This window comes from Carya illinoinensis, chromosome 2 (genome assembly GCF_018687715.1).
Source record: "Carya illinoinensis cultivar Pawnee chromosome 2, C.illinoinensisPawnee_v1, whole genome shotgun sequence".
NCBI lineage: Eukaryota > Viridiplantae > Streptophyta > Magnoliopsida > Fagales > Juglandaceae > Carya > Carya illinoinensis.
Window position 1 is genome coordinate 29231897 of NC_056753.1, and position 19923 is coordinate 29251819.

Sequence of the window (19923 nt, forward strand, 5' to 3'; positions counted from 1 at the left end):
TATATATATATAATATGAACATGCAAGTGCGTCCTTTATCCAACCCTAAAGAATTCCACAAGTCTACATTCAATAATAATAAATAGGAATGGATGTCCCAAAGCAGTAAACAAATTCCATAAACTAATGGCCATAAACGAAAGCCCCATCAACATGCACATGCTCTTGTTCCCTACCGAATTTTAATGACTACTTCCTCACATAAAAAAATAAATAAAAATAATAACTTGAAATAAATTAAATATTGGAAATTAGGAAAATGATCATGCATGGTATATATTATATGAAGAATCTTCAGAGGAAATTAACGGTACCATTTATAAATTTGAAGGAATAAAACACAGAACACGAACAGAGCATTAATTTAATTAATAGAGAAATAAACATGGCAGACAATAGGCGCCGGGTGGGGGCTAATTAATTAGTTTATTCATGCTTCTTAAATATTAATATTGTCTATTACAAAGCTCGATCCAGATTCTTAATTTTCATGATATCTATATACCGACCAAATATCAAATAACAATTACAGACAATCAAAACCAAAGAACACTTTGGGGAAAGCTAGCTAGCCAGCAGACCAAGACACGTAGTTTAGCTATGGTTCTTGCAGTACTTCTCCATGGCTCTGGGTGCTGCATGGATCGATCAAGTCGGTACATTAGTTATAGCAGCACGTATATATATATATATATATATGGAATATAATTAGAAGATGCATACCAAGCCCAATAGCCTCTGATCCTTTCATTATGCGCAGCCGCTTGCATGAATCAACAAACATCCTATATATATTTACAGTACCAGGCCAGGTTAGATATATATATATATATATATATTTATATATTGTCACTTTTTTTAAAAAAAGAAAAAGAAAATAGGACAGGGGTGAAGTACTAGTACTACTTACTGCCATGGAACATCGCCCACGAGCATCCAGTCGCCATCCTTATCTTCATAGGTTGGCACATACTCGGAGCTGTTCAGTAGATCCATTAACTTGCTCTCGTTCATGAAGTCAATCATTCCTTGGGCCCCATAATTGCCATCTATCGATTAAAAAAAAACCAAAAATTAATATATAACTCTATATCTTTATATATATATATATATTTGCTATTTGCAAGAATTATCATGTGTTCTTGTCGCCATGAATAAAATCTAAATACAAGTTGAATTCCTGGATCTGATCTTGTTTCTAATTCTAGTTTATAAATTGCATCATGAGACTGGAAAATAATTTCTTAAACAGTACCAGCAATCTTCTTTTTCCCCTTAATTACTTGCAGTGTGTGTGTGTGTAAATATATATATATATATATATAGATCCATTATATATTAATGTAGACTACTTACCCATGGTGAAGGAACTGAACATCTTGGCCAAGGCATCAGAAAGTTCTTGGTAACTCTTGTACATTTTCAAGTCCACTTTACGAAGATATGGAGCGCCGTCCATGCAAACCTTCACCAAGGCGGCTGCAGCACTACTGCTGCTGCCTCCAGCCTTCTGATCTCTCTCCAGCTCACTTTTATTATTATTGTTGTTATTGTTTTGAGCCATCATGTTCTTCCTGTACGATCGCACTGGTGGCCATCCCACAACTTGTGCCCTGAAATATTCCATCTTTCCCCGTATTATTTATCTCCATTTTTAACAAAACTGTATAATTATCAAACCCTAATGTATATGGATTTACTAAATCTTTTTCTACCGGCAAGGAAGGAAAATGTGTTAAAAGTTGAAACTCTAGGCCATAAAAAGTCAGCAAATTTTTTCATTCATTGGAAACGTTAGAAATAAATATATATATGACCTATATAATATACAACTTAAAATTCTAAAAATGGCTTTTCCTAGAAAATTGAAGAATCTAAGAATAATTAGCTTACTTGGCCAGTGGCTTAGCCGGATCCTTGGTGGAAGTAAGGAGGTTCTTTTCCTTTGAAGCATTCGTCAACATGCTCTCTTCCTTAGACTGAAGGTTAAGTTTCAGATCAACAGTCTCCAAGAAACCTCTTTTTCCGGTAGCTTTTATAATAACCTCAGGCTCGCTCCCAGGCAATCCCAGACACAGCTCAGTCTCCTTGAAGTTCAAATCACGCTCAGCGCCCAGCATGTTCACCATTTTCCTGCAAACTTCCATGTGGACAAGAATGCTTCAGAAAGTTTAAAGGGTTTTGCTTCCTCTATCTATATCTGGTTTTGTTGGTGAAAGTTTGACGTTTCCCTTAATTTGCTTGTGTCTGCTTCCTTCGTCTATTATTGTGTTGCTTAGCTAAAGGGAGACCCCCCTCCCCTCCCCTCAAATAATATAACTGCCTGGAAGTTTGTGCGTGTGGCTGCATGTGTACGTCATGTCGAGCTTGTTCCTGTGGCACGTTGCCACGAGGAGACACCTGGGACGTTGATCTTGGAAGGGTTAACCGAGTTTGATGATCCTAATGATTTTGCCCAAATTATGTCAAAATACGTACAACACCTAGCTAGCAGTGATCAACTGTAACGTGCATGACTGTGGGATATGTGAAATTATGGGGTAAGTATATTGTCTACCCATACGTCCAGCTTGATATCATGAATGTAGCAGTACTTGTCTCTTAATTGGTAAAAAAAAAAGTGTGTTGGAGATGGAGATGCTTCATGTCTAGCTAGCTAGAGATCGAAAAATTTTCATTTTCTGACCCTGCTTCAAACCTGCTGCATGTGATTAATTAACTAACTACTGATCATCATACTTTGTGTCAGGATAGTTGTAACTTAATTGCCACGAAAACAAGAAAATTTCATGAAAGATTTAGATCATCGTGATGTAAGTCATGGAGAGTAGTTTTATTGACCTCGGATTATAAAGAAAAAACAAATTAAAGAAGTTCTATAAATTTAATAAAACTGGCATCATTTCATAGAGAAATGATAGTAATTGCAGTTGTGAGTGCGTGAACGCCGCGTAATCACTTTAAAAAAATTGAATAAATATGAGACCCACGTACATAAAAAAAAAAATTAATTTTTTAATAGTAAACTTCACTTTTTTTCAAAATAATTACACGGCATTTGCACTTCCCGATTGTATATAGCATTCCTCATGATCATAAGCTGAGATCACACGCAAAGGTCAATTGTTGAGACGGTTCAAATGCCTAGTTCATTGATGGTAAAACCTACAAAATTGAGATGGAAAAATCTACTTATCATTATTTTCATTATACTTCTCTCAACATCTCTTGATGTGACTTTAAATAATAGGCTCACGAGTGAAATATAATAAATAGTCTCTAATCATATAATACAACATTATTATGGAATGGCGAGATGATAATTATAGTAAAAAGGATGATCGATAAGTAGCATTACTTAAATGAAATTGGAAGACAGGCGAACAAGTCACGTTTATTTTACATTGGAGTTAAAATATCTCATATTTAACATTAAATGAATTCTATCAAATTTGTATGCATAAAATCATCCTCACCTGCCCATTCCAACAAGGGTATGTGGAATCAATTTAATTATCAAGCCAGGACGATATTTAATAGAGAGCTTCAAGTGGGAATCAAGTTTTTGCCTCAAAAGATAACTAAAGGAAATATTTTCCCAAATATTCAGGTTATAAATTATCTTCAAACTTGCAGGCAGCTGCAAGTTGGGTGTATGTGAGCAATGTCGTAGATCAAGAATATTCCCCAATAATATTATTGTTCGAGGGTCATTCTCCCATCAGTTTCATGTCCTTTTAAAAATTAAACACCTCCGATCCATCGATCTACTTCTTCAGAGATATATGGTACCACAAAAATTTAGCAAATCACAAAAATAGATTTTCTGCAGCATGCATGCATGCCACCATGTTCCTTTCTGCCGCTCGTTTCCTTTTCCATCATTTATTGGGTACGTTGGGGGTTGGCATCAGAAGCTAGCTAGCAATGGCATATATATATCTCCAACCCATGCATCATCCTGTCATTATAAACGTAAAAATGTAGATAGTTTACGTTAATATATTCTTTTTAGGAACCTTCCAAATATATATGCACATGGATGAATGATTTGTATCATGTTAGGGCTACTCTATTATTATATATTTCTAAATAATTAGCAACGAATATAAGCACATAACATCATGATTAATTAGAATCATTATTAATTAATGAACAAGTACCAATTAATTACTTTCTGGTTGAGGTCTGATTGATCCACGATCAATGAAAATTCAACAAATATTCTGTATGTATAACTCCTTTTTCTTACTGAAAAATCTTGGCACTGTTTTTGACGTGAGAAGTGCAGACAGAAAGTTCGCTTCATTTTTCTTACGGATTAGGGCTTTGATCTGGTTTGAAGTTTAAGGTTAGTTTTACAGGATATATGTACGTTGGTCTCTTTCCATTAATTAAGCTTTCCCTTGCACAAATGGATAGATATTTTGTCCATGGTTAATCATTTTTTACAGCAAGAATGAAGCGACGACTGAATCATCACTTTGGCTCACTGCAGGCTAGTAATTGGCATACATGTGTTTTGGATAAGCACATCTATGGTGTCACAAAACCCCCTGCAAGACACATGACTTCAATCAACGGTTGTTCTCAAATATCATTCATTTTAAAGCTTTTAGGGCATGGTGGTGACTTAGAGACAAGTCACATCCTAAAGAGAAGGAAACAGCCCTAAACCTTGCTGTGCCCTTGCCCTGTCAACGTCCTCCCCAACCCCATTCTGGTTTGTTTTCTTTCTATCGTACGGCATGAATCTAGGATAATGATCCCATGGTCTGATACACTTCCAAGTCCCAAGCACATTATACATGCATTATAGAGAGAGAGAGAGAGAGAGAGAGAGAGAGAGAGAGAGAGAGAGAGAGAGAGAGAGAGAGAGAGAGAGAGAGAGAGAGAGAGAGAGAGAGAGAGTGTCCAAATTAGGATTTTCCCTGGTGCCCTTCTCATCTTTTCAACTTGGTCGAGTCAAAATCATGTAAGAATACAAGAAACCATTTGTACTTCTCTTTGTTTTGGCTTTGAAATCCCAAAAACTTAGCTCCTAATTATCTAGTATATATATATATATATATATATAGAAATCGACTCCCAGTAGTACTCCAGATAACTTTTACAATGCAGTAGTGACTTACGTTCGAAGGATTCAGATTTTTGAGGTGGTCCTAAAGTAAAGAGTAATGCATGACCCCTAATAATTATAATGATAGGGCCAAAATAAATACCAGGTCGATCCAGCTGGTCCCTTGGTAATCTTTTGACCAGCTACTTTCATGCTGTGTTTTAACACAACTCGATCTAGAGTACGCGTACTGCGCCCGCTAACGATTTGCACAACAGTTTCATGGTCTATAACAATGATTTTTGAGCTTTTATTAATATAAACAAGCAGTTGATCTCATCGCTGGTAAAAACCTGTATTCTTGTAGTGGCCACTCCAGCTCGGATTCTACAAATCAAAATCTCTGTCCCTTTCTTTCTTTCTTTCCTGCAAGTTTTAGATGCAGATGGCCGCACAGAGTTAATTACCATAAATGGGAGTAGTTGGCGTCTGTGACACTCACTTTCAGGGTGCTTAATTAGCTAGACTAGTACGTAGTACTCTCTCTTCTGTTTTTGTCTCTTCTAGTTCTGATCTCTGCCATAGCAATATTGGTGCAGATCCAGATCATCAAGTATTGATTCCATTTGAAACTTCTGCAAATTAAGGAGATATATCGAAATTAACAATAACCCTGGATCAATTAATCCACAATTATCAGAACAAATTGTCTAGTTTATTATCTTGGTCCTACAAAAAGAACTGTGGGAGAATCCTCCCCACAATGACTATATTCCAAATGCTGGTAGAACTTGGGACATTAAATACCATGGTGGGGGCTGACCAGGCACTCTCAGCATGGGATGTCTAGTTAAAAATATAGCTGACCATAGTTGCCTCTTTGTACGTCCAATATCAATATATTCCTCTAACTTACCCATATATATATATTTTAAGTCAACTAACTTTGATTTTGTAAGTCATGATCCATGATGAAGTTATTTCATATATATAATATATATACACCACAACAGATGAATTAGTACATGATCTGTTTACTGAAATCGAAGAGGATACCAGATCTTTCAGCGGCCTAGTGGGTGGCAAAAGAATCAACATGCTTTTTAGAAAGAGATTAGATCAATCAACTTATGATCCCAAAAGAAATAAAATTACCTTTCTTTTCTTCTTTTCTTCCTACTATGATATCAAAGTTAGGTGGACAATAATCATGGGGAAGGCTAGGGAGGGGACCATTTCATGATAAAGAAAATTATTAAGAGGTGCAACGTACAGAAAGTGAAACTTTGAAACATGGTTGAAGGAAAGAAACTGAAAAGGATGGGAGAAATTAGTAGAGCAGCAGTGCAATCTATGCGATTATCTCAACCCAAAAGATCTCGTTATTCCCACCAAAAGAAAAGTTGGAAACAGACTTTAGGGGAAGTTGTTTCCCATATCGTATATGCATACCACTAGCTGCCATTTTGTCCTTGATTTGTTTTCAAAAAGAGAAAAGAAAAAGGCATCTAAATGGTGACAACTGATCACAATTTTATTATAAGGTCCCTACTGCAAAAACACCTGACCCAAATAGGGATTATTTGACACCCAACTGAAGTTCTTTTTATTTATTTTTTATTATTATTATTTTTTTTTAATTTTAAGGGAATTTTTCTCCTTCGAGCTATTATGTTTGACGTGTGAAACATGACCTTAACAATAGCTTAAAAAAAAAAAAATGGAAACATGACCTTAACAATAATCTTATTGGAACCATGTCAAGAAAAAGAAAAGAAAAAAAACTTTTTTAAATTTAATTTGAGTGCAAAAATTGTTGTAGGCTTCGATAGCCCAGTTCTGTGTATTTGGTCCAATTCTGCAAAGAACTTCCCAAGCCCATCTGTTTCTTCTCTACGGTTCTAACAACACATTTTGGTCCAAGTCGAATTCCCTGCATCATTTTGAAAACCAGACAATCGGTCTCTCTGTCTGGATAGTGCGAACCTGTTCGGTCTCATGCTTTGATTCGTTTTCCTGGATCAAAAAGTTCTTGTTTTCCCTGATTTTTTCCCCACACTTGTCCCTCAAAGAAACCTAGAGCCGTTTATGCAAACATTAAAGAGTCAAAAAGTTTCTTGATTTAAACATATACGTCAGACCTAACATTGAAATGACAATTATAGCTTTTACATGCACGCATTTGGAATGAGAAATAACAGGTGTTTTTGGCTATTTTTGTGGGAGAAATGGACTAGGTTAAAAGATCCAGTGCAAAAATCTTTCATCTGGGACAGACACATGGGTACACGATCATTGATGGTGTTCCACGTTTTTCAGGTTCCTAAGGGTCATGCCCACGAATGGTTCTCGCAGCAGAGACGTGGCTCTAGGGTTTTTACACCAACAGATGACCGACTCCCTTGATGATACTGAGTAGGAAGTCTAAAGGACACGCAGCCCGCAGGTAAACATTATACATCGTAGCAATGGGGTCCAAAAGTACCTTTCGTATGTGGGTGTCACCAACTCACACACACACTACACGCATCAAGTATTTGATATTATTCCTGTCTGGAACGTCCCTTTCACGCGTTTTCATTACACGCTTCCTCTGCTCCAACTTGAAGAGACCTGATCATTAAGGGACCGATTTTGATTTTTTTTCATTCCCTGGCGTTTTTCCATATACTTCATTGTTTGGTTTAATTAAGGAGAGTCTATGAAACAGTAAAAAATGGATTTTAAATTTTCTGAATATCGAGTCATCTAAGTTTCTGTTTCTTGAAAACCCTTGCAGATTTTTGAAACAATCGGATGAACATCCATATTATACGGATTACAAAACACCAATATGATGTTGGGTTGATATATTTTTTCTTAATTTCACTGTCAAATGAAAGCTAGATACAACTCCAAATCTTCTTGTATTTATAGCAGGAGTGACATTCTGGTATATGTATTTGTCCTAGCTTTGAATAGGCTGACAAATATGGTTTTCGAAATAACCCCACAAAGCTCATCCCAAATATCTCATCAACATTTCTATATCCGCTCTATTATCATTTGCTAGTTTTATTGAGATATTTCTATACCACAAGAGATGTAGGGGCCAGTGGGTGGCCGGTGTTTAAGGTGGGGTTTCCCCTTGAAACATGTGATTGGTCCCATATCATAGCATTTCATTGATGGTGGTGCACATTTCTGCAGAAATAGTGGACACCCTTTTCTGCAGAAAGTGGTCCTGGCCAGGTATGACACAGAAAATGGGGAGCTAATCAGAGGGATACCCACGGATTTAATGCAACAAAAGGTGACTGCCCTCTAGAACAGGTACTGTTACAGCTCCAAAAATAATAATTTTTTTTTTTTAATTTCTATGCACAAAAGTCAAAGCAATAATCAACACAAAAAAAATATAATGTTTTATTATGTTGTTGTGTACTAATTGTGTCCCTACTAATTTTTTGACCGCTTAACCCTCCCCTGCCAAAAGCTAACTTGGTGGTATATGTTAAAGTCTCTTTTTTGTACCTACAGCAAAGAAAATTCTTCATGTTCTTAAAGCTCCACTTGTACTATTCCTAGGACTAGCTTGAAGCTCTAAAACCGGCATCTTAATGTCAGTAAATTTTTTTATTTAAAGTTGTTTACAACTTTGTTTTTCCCATTTCTTTTAAGGATTAAGTGGAAAGAGTTCTCCTAAAAAGCAGCAGTTAGCTAAACCAAAAGGTATCAGCACCGACTGCTAATGGAGCCAAATTAATCAAACACTCCAAGCTTTAACATCCTGTACAGGGGGCGCCATGTCTGTGGTAGTAGGCACAAGAGTACACAACAAAAGTTGTCAAACAACATATATTGAAAGCTTTGCATCATGTTTCTGGCACTGCCCCTGAGATTACTAGATAGCATTTGGTAGTATCCAAAATGCAAACTGTGGGCAAGGTTTTTACAGATTACAGAACAGATGTACACTGTCGTTGAATATTTCCAAAACCATGTTCTGCCTTTGAGTATTGGTTGAAAACCCAGACAATGTGAACAAACACATAGATTTCTTAAGTTTATCAATCATCACCATCACCTTTACTTGTTCTCATGATTCATAAACCGCTGTAAAGACATTTTATAAAAAGAGAAATACTTTTTGCAGTCGGCAGATGCAGTCGGTGTGCAGTCGGCTGTAAAAAAAAATTAATACAGGACCTACATGAAAAAAAAAAAATTATTTTTATAACTTTTTATAATTCATGTAAGTCCTCTTGAATATAAAAAAAAAAATTTATAATTTTTTTTTATTCATTCTGTACAATTGACTGTACATTAATGACATCTGAGGACTGTATGTAACAAAGCTATAAAAATAAAGCACCAAACATTAGTAGAGATTTACCTGCATGCAATGCCAAATAATCCACGCCACAGGTAGTTGGTCAAAAGCTTGCCGACTAGGTTGCATCGGCAACAGTGAAGTGTCAAATCACATCCAGCCTGGAATTTCTTGTGGATCAAAATCTGCAAGATATGATTCTGCCTGTCCTTCGAGTAGTTTTGGACCGAGCAAGTGCCAAGCTGTTTAGCTCAGGCACCACAAGTACAAGCTCAAAACGTACAATGTCATGTTCATTGGTCATATGCCACAAATTCCAGCTAACTTTGTGGATATCATCAATGTTACTATCACTACGTGGCAGAAGCAATAATGACAATTTTCAGCTCAGCCACCAATGGTTATACCCGGCCAGCAATCGTACTGAACAATTGGATTCCACATAACAAAGTAAATCTACTACGCTTTTAAATTAAAGTTGGAAAGTGATTGAAAAGTGAACATACCTGAACTATATGATATTGGAGTAACGAATAATAATACTAGAAATAATACAAATTTTACTACTAATTTTCACACACTGAAGTGTCATGAATTCAAAGTTAAGATCAAAGGAAAAAACAAATGCTAAAAGACAAGTTTTCTTATAAATTGTAAGTTGAGTTGACAATTCATGTGATTGGTGGCATTTTTTAGTATAGTTATAGATTTGGGAAACATCAACATGTAAAGCATGTGAAAGGATTTGTGGCGTCTCTAGCATTACTCAGAAGTAACACATTTATATAAGATGTCAACTTAGGTAACAGTGAGTTAAGATAAAAATTAAAAATTAAATAAAATATTATTTTTTTAATATTATAATTATTTTGAGATTTGAAAAAGTTGAATTGCTTATTATATTTTATACGAAAATTTAAAAAAAATTGTAACAATGAGATAAATAACTTTTTGTATCCAAACAAACCTTAGTTAATTTTTAAGACTATAGTAGTAAAATTCATATGATATCTTTATCATTTTTCTTGAAAATAAGATCTTAATCGCACACCACATGCAAACTTTAGGGTGGGGTCCTAACTTCAAAAATATGACACGTTAAGATGTGTTTGGTAGAAATATTGATGGTCAAAGAATACAAACATACAATTTTGGGGCATGGTGTCCCAACCAAAATCGGTAGATCAGTTAACTTGATCCGCATCCTAAACACAAGATCACTAGTAGACTGAACAGCTAGGGAGTACTGGGATTCATTTTTCAGATAGTTGATTAAAATTAGTCTGCCAATTGCATGCCCCCATGGCAACTTGGATGTTTAATTACTAAGATGTTAATGATTACATTTTATATATAGAAAAATCTATTCATCCATATTCTCATCATCTTATGATATGATATCAGATGATAAGTTTACAAGTGAAATATAATAAATAGTCTCTAATCATCTAATACCATATTATAAGATGATGAGAAACTGATGATAATTGAGATGATGAGTAGCATTGTTGTTATATATATATATGGTCAAGTCCAGTGGCGAAACCAGCAATTATATCGAGCGGGGCCAACTTTTATAATATATATGTGACACATTTATATAAATAATAATGTTAGATACAGTCTTAAAATATGCAAACTCTATGCATTTTATTTGAAGAAAAAAAGAGTGGAGTCTATCATTAAAAAATAATTTTTTTATATAAGTCCTAGATTTACTTTTATTTTCAAAGGAAGTGGGTGAGACTTGCATATCCTAGGATTGCAAACATTATTTCTCTTATATAAATAAAAAAGAGATTGAAAAATTATAATTATATAACTACAAACTATTTTTTATCTTAGGATTACAAACATCATTTCTCTTATGTAAATAAAAAAGAAATTAAAAAATCATAACTATATAACTACAAACTAGTTTTCTTATAGATGTTGACTTTAAATAATCTTTATTGTATTTTCACTTTAGATTCTATATTAAGAAATCTAACATTATATAACAAAAAACTTTGAGATCTATATTAATAACTATATTATTTCTCTTAAATTTAGTTTTAATTTTAATTTTGGAGAATTCACATCTTTAAAAATAGATAATATATATAAATGAAACAAAAATATATTGGGACTATATAAAAAATTGGAGAGATACATGCATTTGTAGGTATATTAAAATTTTAAAAATTATATGAAAATTTTAAAATTTTTTGAGGAGCCATTTTCTATATTAATAGAATAATATATAAAATATAGGAGAGTAATTTATATTTTGATAAAGTTTGTTTTAAGGAAAATGTGGTTCCGCCACTGATCAAGCCGATGATCTCAAGTAATTAATTCGCAATTGAACTCAAATTTTATGCTCATGTTTGGTTGAAAAATCTTCAAACCAAATTATAATCGAGCCAGACCCAATATCCAAATTATCATTTGCTGGAAAATACTAATAATAATAATAATAATAATAACAATTAAAATAAAAATAAAAAATAAAAAATAAAAAATAAAAAAAAAAAGAGAGGAGAAGAAGAATAAATATAAAAAGTTTCATGTCAGGGCTGACCATGCGGTACTACACATGCCATCCCACATGTCATGTACCTCACGGCTCTCCCTCCATTAACCAAATTCAAAACACTGCGAAAGTTTGTGTGGACATAGCAAACATACATGTGGACCCCTTTCACATGGGACTGCTCCTCTCCTTCAAACCAACGTTCCTGATTTTCCTCCCACAACCACCCAAAAAGCATCTTGACCGTCCCCCTGAATTCCCTCGACTTCCATATGGGCGGCTGAGTTTGTCCCACCCTTGTCCCCCTTTTGCATCGACAATCGCCTAAAAGGTGCTGCCATTGCTACCGACAGCTTAGCTTGCCTTTGTCCATAATTCATCCATTTCTGCGAACCACAGAGCCATTTCACATCTCTTTAATGCCTTTGTTTATGATATTCTATAAAATACAACCTTGCATTCCCACCTCCACCCTATCATACCTTTCCTTCAACTTTTTTTTGGTTCCAAGAACTTGAGCAGCCTCCAGAGAAAAAAAAATTACAAACACCACAGAAGAAGGCAGAACTTGTGCACCATTTCATCAAGAAGCAAGAAGAGCTTATCAAAACTTTGTTGTTATCTTTGGATCAAAGATTAAAGGGGAAATGGAAAGCAAGGTGGCATATGAGAATGATCTTAACCTCAAAGCAACCGAGCTTAGATTAGGGTTGCCGGGGACAGATTACAGTGAAGAACAAGCACTTTTTAGTGCTAGAAACAACAAGCGGCCATTGCCTGACACGAACGAGAAGTGTGGATCAAAAGGTTGTACTGATGCTCCACACGCAGGGAATGAAACTGCCCCCTCTACCAAGTAAGTACTTATAACTCCTTTTTTTCCATGTATAAATTTCATAGCTAGGTTTGAGTCTCGATCGACTTCCTCCCCAACAACTCATATATATTTGTTTCATGACAGGACACAGATAGTGGGGTGGCCACCAATCCGATCATACAGAAAAAACAATCTGCAGCCGAAGAAAACTGAGCCTGAGGCTGCTGGAATTTACGTGAAAGTAAGCATGGATGGAGCCCCTTACCTCAGAAAAATTGACCTAAGAATCTACAAGGGATACCCAGAACTCCTTCAGGCTTTGGAGAACATGTTTAAATTCACCATCGGTAAGAACTACATCGATTAGTGTTGCTAGCTTTTGTTATTGATCATGTTTTGATATTGTTTTGCCGTGTGTGTTATGATGTTTCTGACGGTGAAATTGACCTTGGTTTTACCTTTTTTCAGGTGAGTACTCGGAGAGGGAAGGGTACAAGGGATCGGAATATGTTCCAACATATGAAGACAAAGATGGTGACTGGATGCTGGTTGGAGATGTACCGTGGGAGTAAGTTCTCTCTTTCTCTCTCTTCCTCCCTCTCTGTGCTCTTTATTTCCCAGTAGTACTTACGGAAATTACCTGCTCTTGTTGCAGTATGTTTATGTCATCCTGCAAAAGGCTGAGAATCATGAAAGGATCAGAGGCTAGAGGCTTGGGATGTGGTATATGAAATACCCACAAGTAAAAGCAACCCGAAAGGAGAAGGAGAAGAATTGATGTCTCTGTCATCAAGAGTAAATCTCTTAGCTTGGGTTCTCGGAGAAGAATTTTGGATTGGAAGTTTGGTCTCGTTGTTCACAGTCTCTAGTATTCGACCGGGAATCATACGTCGACAGAGAAACATGGTGCAGTTACAATTTATTTCCTGACATTTGGCAGCAACGTCGACTCTGGAGGTCTGAGGATCTTCGATGCTATTGAATGGCTTCGATCTACTGATTCTATCAAGCCTGCAAAAGTGCATGCATGGAAGAAGTTATTGCTTCGAAGGCAGGCATGAGTTGTATAAACCAAATGACATGTTTATTTATTCAAGTTTGGTTTTGTATAATATTGATATAAATATATATCAAAGCTATATACCATATATGTCTATACAGGTATGGAACCTGAAATTTATGTCTATCGTTTCCATTTTGTCTCTCTTTCCATAGCAGATCAGTTTCTAAGTTAAAAATATATACCAGTAATTATTATCCTCGCAGGTTCTATCTTAAATGATGACCAACATATCTGGATAGAAGAATGGCTGAATTTTTATTAAATAACAGAGATTTTGATTTTCAAAAAATGAAAAAATAAAAATACACTTTGTACTATCAAACTCACTTTGCACCTTATTAGATTTCAAAATTCCACACATTATCTCTCAAGTCAAACTATATATACAAAAAATATCATTATTGTCCAAATTATATTGTCCAAATATAAATGAATCTCACAAAAAATAATTTGATATAATACTTTATAATAAAAACTAAAAAGAATTTAATTATCATCTAACGTATCGCATATGATCAAGCTACATCTGTAAATTTGTTTTTATGAAATACTTTTATAGAATATGACACTTCTTATAAAAAATAAATAATATGAGATAGTCTTAATGGTTGGATTTTATGGAAAGTGCAGATTGCAATTTCTTCATTGTTTGATAATACGAATCCCTTCATCATTCTAGTGCAGCTCAGCCTTGTACGAATTTAATTGTCTGAGGTACAGAGTATATATAACACGACTAAATTAAAGGAGCTAAGATAAGCAAAACAAAAATGGCATTAATGGTAGTTGAAACATATAGTGTTTTTTCCCCCTCCAATGGTAGAGATCAGAATCTGTACAATAATCCTTAATTGAGTGTATACATTGGTTGCAACCAGTGGCATGCAGTAGGAATATGATCAGCAACTAGCTAGTAATATTATGATGTGTGTGTGTGTGTGTGTGATGGTATGAGGCGTTGCATGTTTAGATGATCGCCGGCCGTAATATTGATTAAACATTAATAAATATTGATGAAGGTCGACTCAGTTTCTTATTATAAAGCAAAAAAAAAGTGACGTCCCTTTTGATCTGATATCATGACCATGTGAAATTAAAACAAGAATAGGTTCAGAAACAGGCATGCATGCTGCATAATTTCTTTCTTCCAAAGGAAAGGATCAGAAGCTAGATCACCAGCTCGATCCTATTAACGCAGCCGGCCAATATATATGAATTTGACTAATTAATAACGATCAATATATTTGATTTCCACTCTTCATCAGCACATGACAAATGATGCAAACGGGCAAGAAAATTTGAAAATCATGCTAATTATTAAGAATTGTAAATCAGAGAACAACTGCACATGACACGTTATGCATGTTTCCCTCAGAGAGAGAGAGAGAGAGAGAAGGGCATGAACTCAGGTTAGGTTACTAGCAGTACTTGATCGATCATTTTGGAACAACTTATCCTAAAGTCCAATGAAGTGAATTTGAAGTACTGTACATTCCACCATTCCATAGTATATATACTTGCAAAGAACACCCAAAGCTAGGGCAGGGACTGTTATTCCAGTACTAAATTATATACATGCATATATGTTTGGTGAAAGACAAATATGGAAAGCAGTAATGGTTTGGTTGTCCTATTCTTTTTAGGATTTTTTAATAATTAAAGAATATCATCTGTCTCACCTTACATGTTATTCACTTCATGGTGGGTGGCATGAAACCCTAACTGAATACTTTTCTTTGGAAAATCGTATCGAGCAGTGAGAAAATTTTTTGGACTTCGTAAACTTGATCTAAATGATATTCTATTAATGAAGGCTGATTAGTTGGGAGCCCCAAACCATAGAGCAAAAGGCTGATTAGTCTAAAATAAGGACTTTAGTGTTTTCCACTTAGAAAAAAAAGATTGCCGGTTACATTTTTCCAAGTAATTGAAAATGCTAGAGGTTCATTGGATTTCAATCATGAAATTAATATTATAAGTTAGGTGAGGTGGGGATTACGAGACGACATCTTGGCCTTGCTTATAAACTATTCGATCCTGCAGTCTTAAAAGCAGGTTTGCAAGTTCGATCTGTTTTTTCTTTAAATAATTAACGTCAAGACTCAAGACTATCTTCTCTTTTCTTTCCTCTTGTCTTCTAGCTGGTAATGGAGAAACAAAGTCTGACACGAATCCGAGCTGGTTCAACTCGTTAATGATTCTTAAGCTATATATTCAGATGTCTGATGAGAATCATGCCTGTAAATCAAACATGATGAAAAATACTCATGCTTCTGACCATATTAATTTGACCAATTACATACATGCACTGACCATCACTTGGCATCAACTGCGCCATCATGTATAAGCAACTCGGGCAATGCGCGCTTGGATCTGTTCCTTAATTTGTGTTAGAATTGGATCCGTTGGATGAGGAATAGTATAACTTGTCATGAGATAAGATGGCATTGCCTTACGGTTTACCTCACGTACCTTTGAGCTTAAAATGGGATAAACATGCATGCAGTTGCAGCCTCTAAAGACTAACAAAGAAACCCAATTTATTTCTGAATTCCCCTATGGGCTTTTTGGAAAACTGGTCCTATTCTTGAAGGGAACAAGTTTTCAATTAATGTGCATGTTTTGAAACTGTCATAAAACTGTGATAGTTAGAGATTTTCATGCTTGGGTTTCCCGTTTCTGAAACCACATCTTATCACCTCAAGTTATCTTGAGATGATTCGAGGAAAAATTGTAAATAGTTTTGTTATTTTTTTTGGTTAAGCATATACAGATCTATTTCTTTCTCTTATTTTCAGACTCACAAGAATATTGTGGCTCAAAAAGTAGCCACCCTAATATTGCTGTTTAGGGGACAATGATGAAATGGAAATATCTTGGCACAAGCCAGCACTCAGTTTTTGTTTCTTTGTTTGAAATGGTTTGGCTTTTCCGGACCATCATGCCATGCTCATGTTCTGTTAGCTCTAGCTAGATAGAAGAGAAATTGGCGCTCGTCAAATTATGATGGCATGTACTCTGACAAAAACTGATTGCAGACAGAGATGATGTCTGACAAAGTAAAGGGCCCGGGGCCCTCGTCACAGACATGAACAATTGAGTTACCACTGGATAAATTATACAACACCCGTATTGGAGATCTTTTGGATTAGACTCCAGGTAATGCTTTTTGCTTAAGATCCCCATTTTCTTTTTATCTTTTTATATACTTTCTTTGTCAATCATCCATGTAATTTGTACCCGCTTTAGCTTTATTGCAGTAAAACTACTCCTGAAAGTCATACTCATAGTCACACAGATTGGATACTGAAGCTCAGGCACGGGACTGGCACACCATCCGTTTGGATATACAGATGGAAAGAATCTGCATATAGAGTACTACTGCATTCCGAATGCACATGAATCAAGGCTGTCCATGGAAAAGGTGCTTGTTTGCGTAATTTCAACGAACATGTCGCGAGCATAGTTAACCGCGGCCAGGCTCGATTAAATATATGTTAAAGACTAGGTGATCGTACAAAGTGAACGAGACTCGCTTTGATCCAAGAGATTGGCACCTGTGGACAGGAGAAGAAGCTAAGGGCATGGAGATTTCAGATGGTGATTCCCTTCATCGCGCAAGGAAACGGGCGTAGAGTTAAAATGGGCTTCATGTGAAGAATGGGCTCAGCACAGTTGGAGTCCAGAGGTCTTTGAGGCCTAGATCAGGCCCATATGATTGCTGTTCAAAAGCTAAGGGCCGAGTAAAGGACCCAAACTGACCATAACCTCCAATATAGTTAAAACTTAACATGACGACCAAAATCTTTTACGTCGATAATATTGTTATTTATTTTGTAACTAAAGTATATCTGTATTTTAAATTATATATTATAATATTTCAACCGGTTTTATATATTTATTGTTTAAATGCACGATCACTTAAAAGTATACCACTTAGTCCACATCAGCAACTGCGACATATCTATCGATGTGTTACATTTTAAGTGGCTTTCTATATCTAACCTTAAAATAGATGGCTACCCAAAAGATATGACGTGGTCTGCATTAAGATGCAAAAATCTAGAATAAACAATAGTAGTTTTTGTTGTAAAATAACATTGTAAAATTGTATGACCACCTTGAGCTAAAAGTCAAATGCACAGTGCATAGTGCCAGCATAGTACTGTATAGTAACTGGCATAGTAAATGGCCGACATCGCACAGTGTGCATAGTGCCAGCATAGTACTGCATAGTAACTGGTATAGTAAATGGCCGACATCGCACAGTGCATAGTGTCAGCATAGTACTGCATAGTAACTGGCATAGTTCCTTTTGTACGCCTATATATATCGTTGAATTCTTTAAGAAATTTATAAGTTTCATAACTTCTCTGAGTTCTATCTCTCTCTCTCTCTCTCTCTCTCTCTCTCTCTCTCTCTCTCCTTTCGATAGTTTTATAACACATTATCAGCACGAAAGTTCTGACAATCTTGAAGCTAATAGTCCTCTACTTCAAGTAAGTTTTTCAATATATTTTTATATTCTTGATTTATATATGTAAAAAATGTCAAATCTTACAAAATTAGAATTCGTTGCTCTTGACATTTCTGGGAAAAATTATTTATCTTGGATCCTTGATGCTGAGATCCATCTGGATGTGATGAACCTGGGAGATACAATTAAAGAAGGAAATCAAGGGTCCCTGCAGGACCGTGCTAAGGCAATGATTTTCCTTCGGCACCATCTTCATGAAGAATTAAAAACTGAGTATTTAATGGTGAAAGATCCACTTATTTTGTGGAATGATTTAAGGGAGAGATATGAACACCAGAAAACTGTAATCCTCCCAAAAGCTCGTCATGATTGGATGCACCTGAGGTTGCAAGACTTCAAGAGTATTAGTGAGTATAACTCTGCACTCTTTAAAATTAGCTCGCTATTGAAATTATGTGGTGAAAAAGTCACTGATGATGACTTGTTAGAGAAGACATATACTACTTTTCATGCCTCGAATGTGCTCCTGCAGCAGCAGTATCGAGAGCGAAAGTTCAAGAAATATTCTGAACTTATATCTTGTATTCTATTAGCTGAGCAAAATAATGAGCTTTTATTAAAAAATCACCAGTCACGTCCTACTGGTTCTATATCATTTCCTGAAGTGAATGGTATTAGATTTACATCATTCCCAGAAGCGAATGGTGTATCTTTTCAAAGAAAAAGAGGACGTGGACGTGGTAAGAAAAACTATAGAAGTGGAGGTCCTAGAAGTGACCACACTAAAAGGGATAATAATAGATATACACCGTACCACCAGAAGTGGTTCAACTCAGAGAAGGGCAAAGGTCCTCAAAACAAATTTTTAAAGAAAGATGAAGATGGATGCCATAGATGTGGTATGAATGGACATTGGGCTCGTACCTGTCGTACAGCCAAGCACTTGGTTGACTTATACCAATCTTCTATAAAAGAAAAAACAAAGAAATTTGAAACAAATTTTGTTGAACCATCATATGCTTTAAATTCTATAAATGGAGAAGATATTACAAGTCTTGATATTTCTGATTTCTTTGAGGATTTTAGTGATAGAGTTGATCATGAAAGTGTTCATTTTTAATTAATGTATTTCCTTTATCTTATTATAAAATATTTTTATATTCTGCAATGTTTTGTAGTAATGAAAGTTTTATTTATTCTTTTATACTTGTTATAAATTATTGATGATATAATTTATCTGAGAATGGAAATGGAGCATCCCTGAAGGATCGCCCTAAATCAATAATTTTATTGAGTATCTCATATGAGTGATACTTGTACCAAAAACTCATTATGATTTATGCACCTGAAGTTGCATAATTGAAATTGTGGAAAGAATATATATTTGAATGAACGTCTCGAATGTGCTCCTGAAGTAGCAATATCGAGTATGCTCCTGAAGTAGTAATATGAAATGCAAACGTTCACAATATATTCTAAATTTGTGTCAGGTATTTCAGTGACTGAGCAAAATAATGAGTTTTTGATAAGAATCATTAATCACGTCTTACTAGATCTATATCATTCCCTGAAGTGAATGATAATGAATTTATATCATTCTATTCCCTGAAATAAAAAGAATGATGCGTTTCATTCAAAGAAACTAAGAGATTGGACGTGATAATGAATATCTTTTTGGGC

At 35.3% G+C, this 19923-nt stretch overlaps 2 protein-coding genes and 1 long non-coding RNA gene across 3 annotated transcripts; 2 read left to right on the forward strand and 1 right to left on the reverse strand.

Annotated features, from left to right (window-relative positions):
* Nucleotides 1–407: 407 nt before the first annotated feature.
* LOC122300727 (auxin-responsive protein IAA7-like) lies at nucleotides 408–2288 on the reverse strand. Its single transcript, XM_043111590.1, has 5 exons — nucleotides 1894–2288; nucleotides 1357–1613; nucleotides 911–1049; nucleotides 724–785; nucleotides 408–635 (listed from the first exon to the last, which is right to left on the reverse strand). Exons 1-5 carry the CDS (start codon nucleotides 2145–2147, stop codon nucleotides 595–597), a joined length of 753 nt encoding a protein of 250 aa, XP_042967524.1. The 5' UTR covers nucleotides 2148–2288; the 3' UTR covers nucleotides 408–594.
* A 4734-nt stretch (nucleotides 2289–7022) lies between these two features.
* On the forward strand, nucleotides 7023–9132 carry LOC122300728. Its single transcript, XR_006240067.1, has 3 exons — nucleotides 7023–7505; nucleotides 8249–8371; nucleotides 8720–9132. It is a non-coding gene; the product is annotated as an uncharacterized LOC122300728 (long non-coding RNA).
* A 3139-nt stretch (nucleotides 9133–12271) lies between these two features.
* Nucleotides 12272–13887, forward strand: LOC122300729 (auxin-responsive protein IAA4-like). Its single transcript, XM_043111591.1, has 4 exons — nucleotides 12272–12742; nucleotides 12848–13050; nucleotides 13172–13271; nucleotides 13359–13887. Exons 1-4 carry the CDS (start codon nucleotides 12534–12536, stop codon nucleotides 13432–13434), a joined length of 588 nt encoding a protein of 195 aa, XP_042967525.1. The 5' UTR covers nucleotides 12272–12533; the 3' UTR covers nucleotides 13435–13887.
* The last annotated feature ends 6036 nt before the right edge of the window (nucleotides 13888–19923 follow it).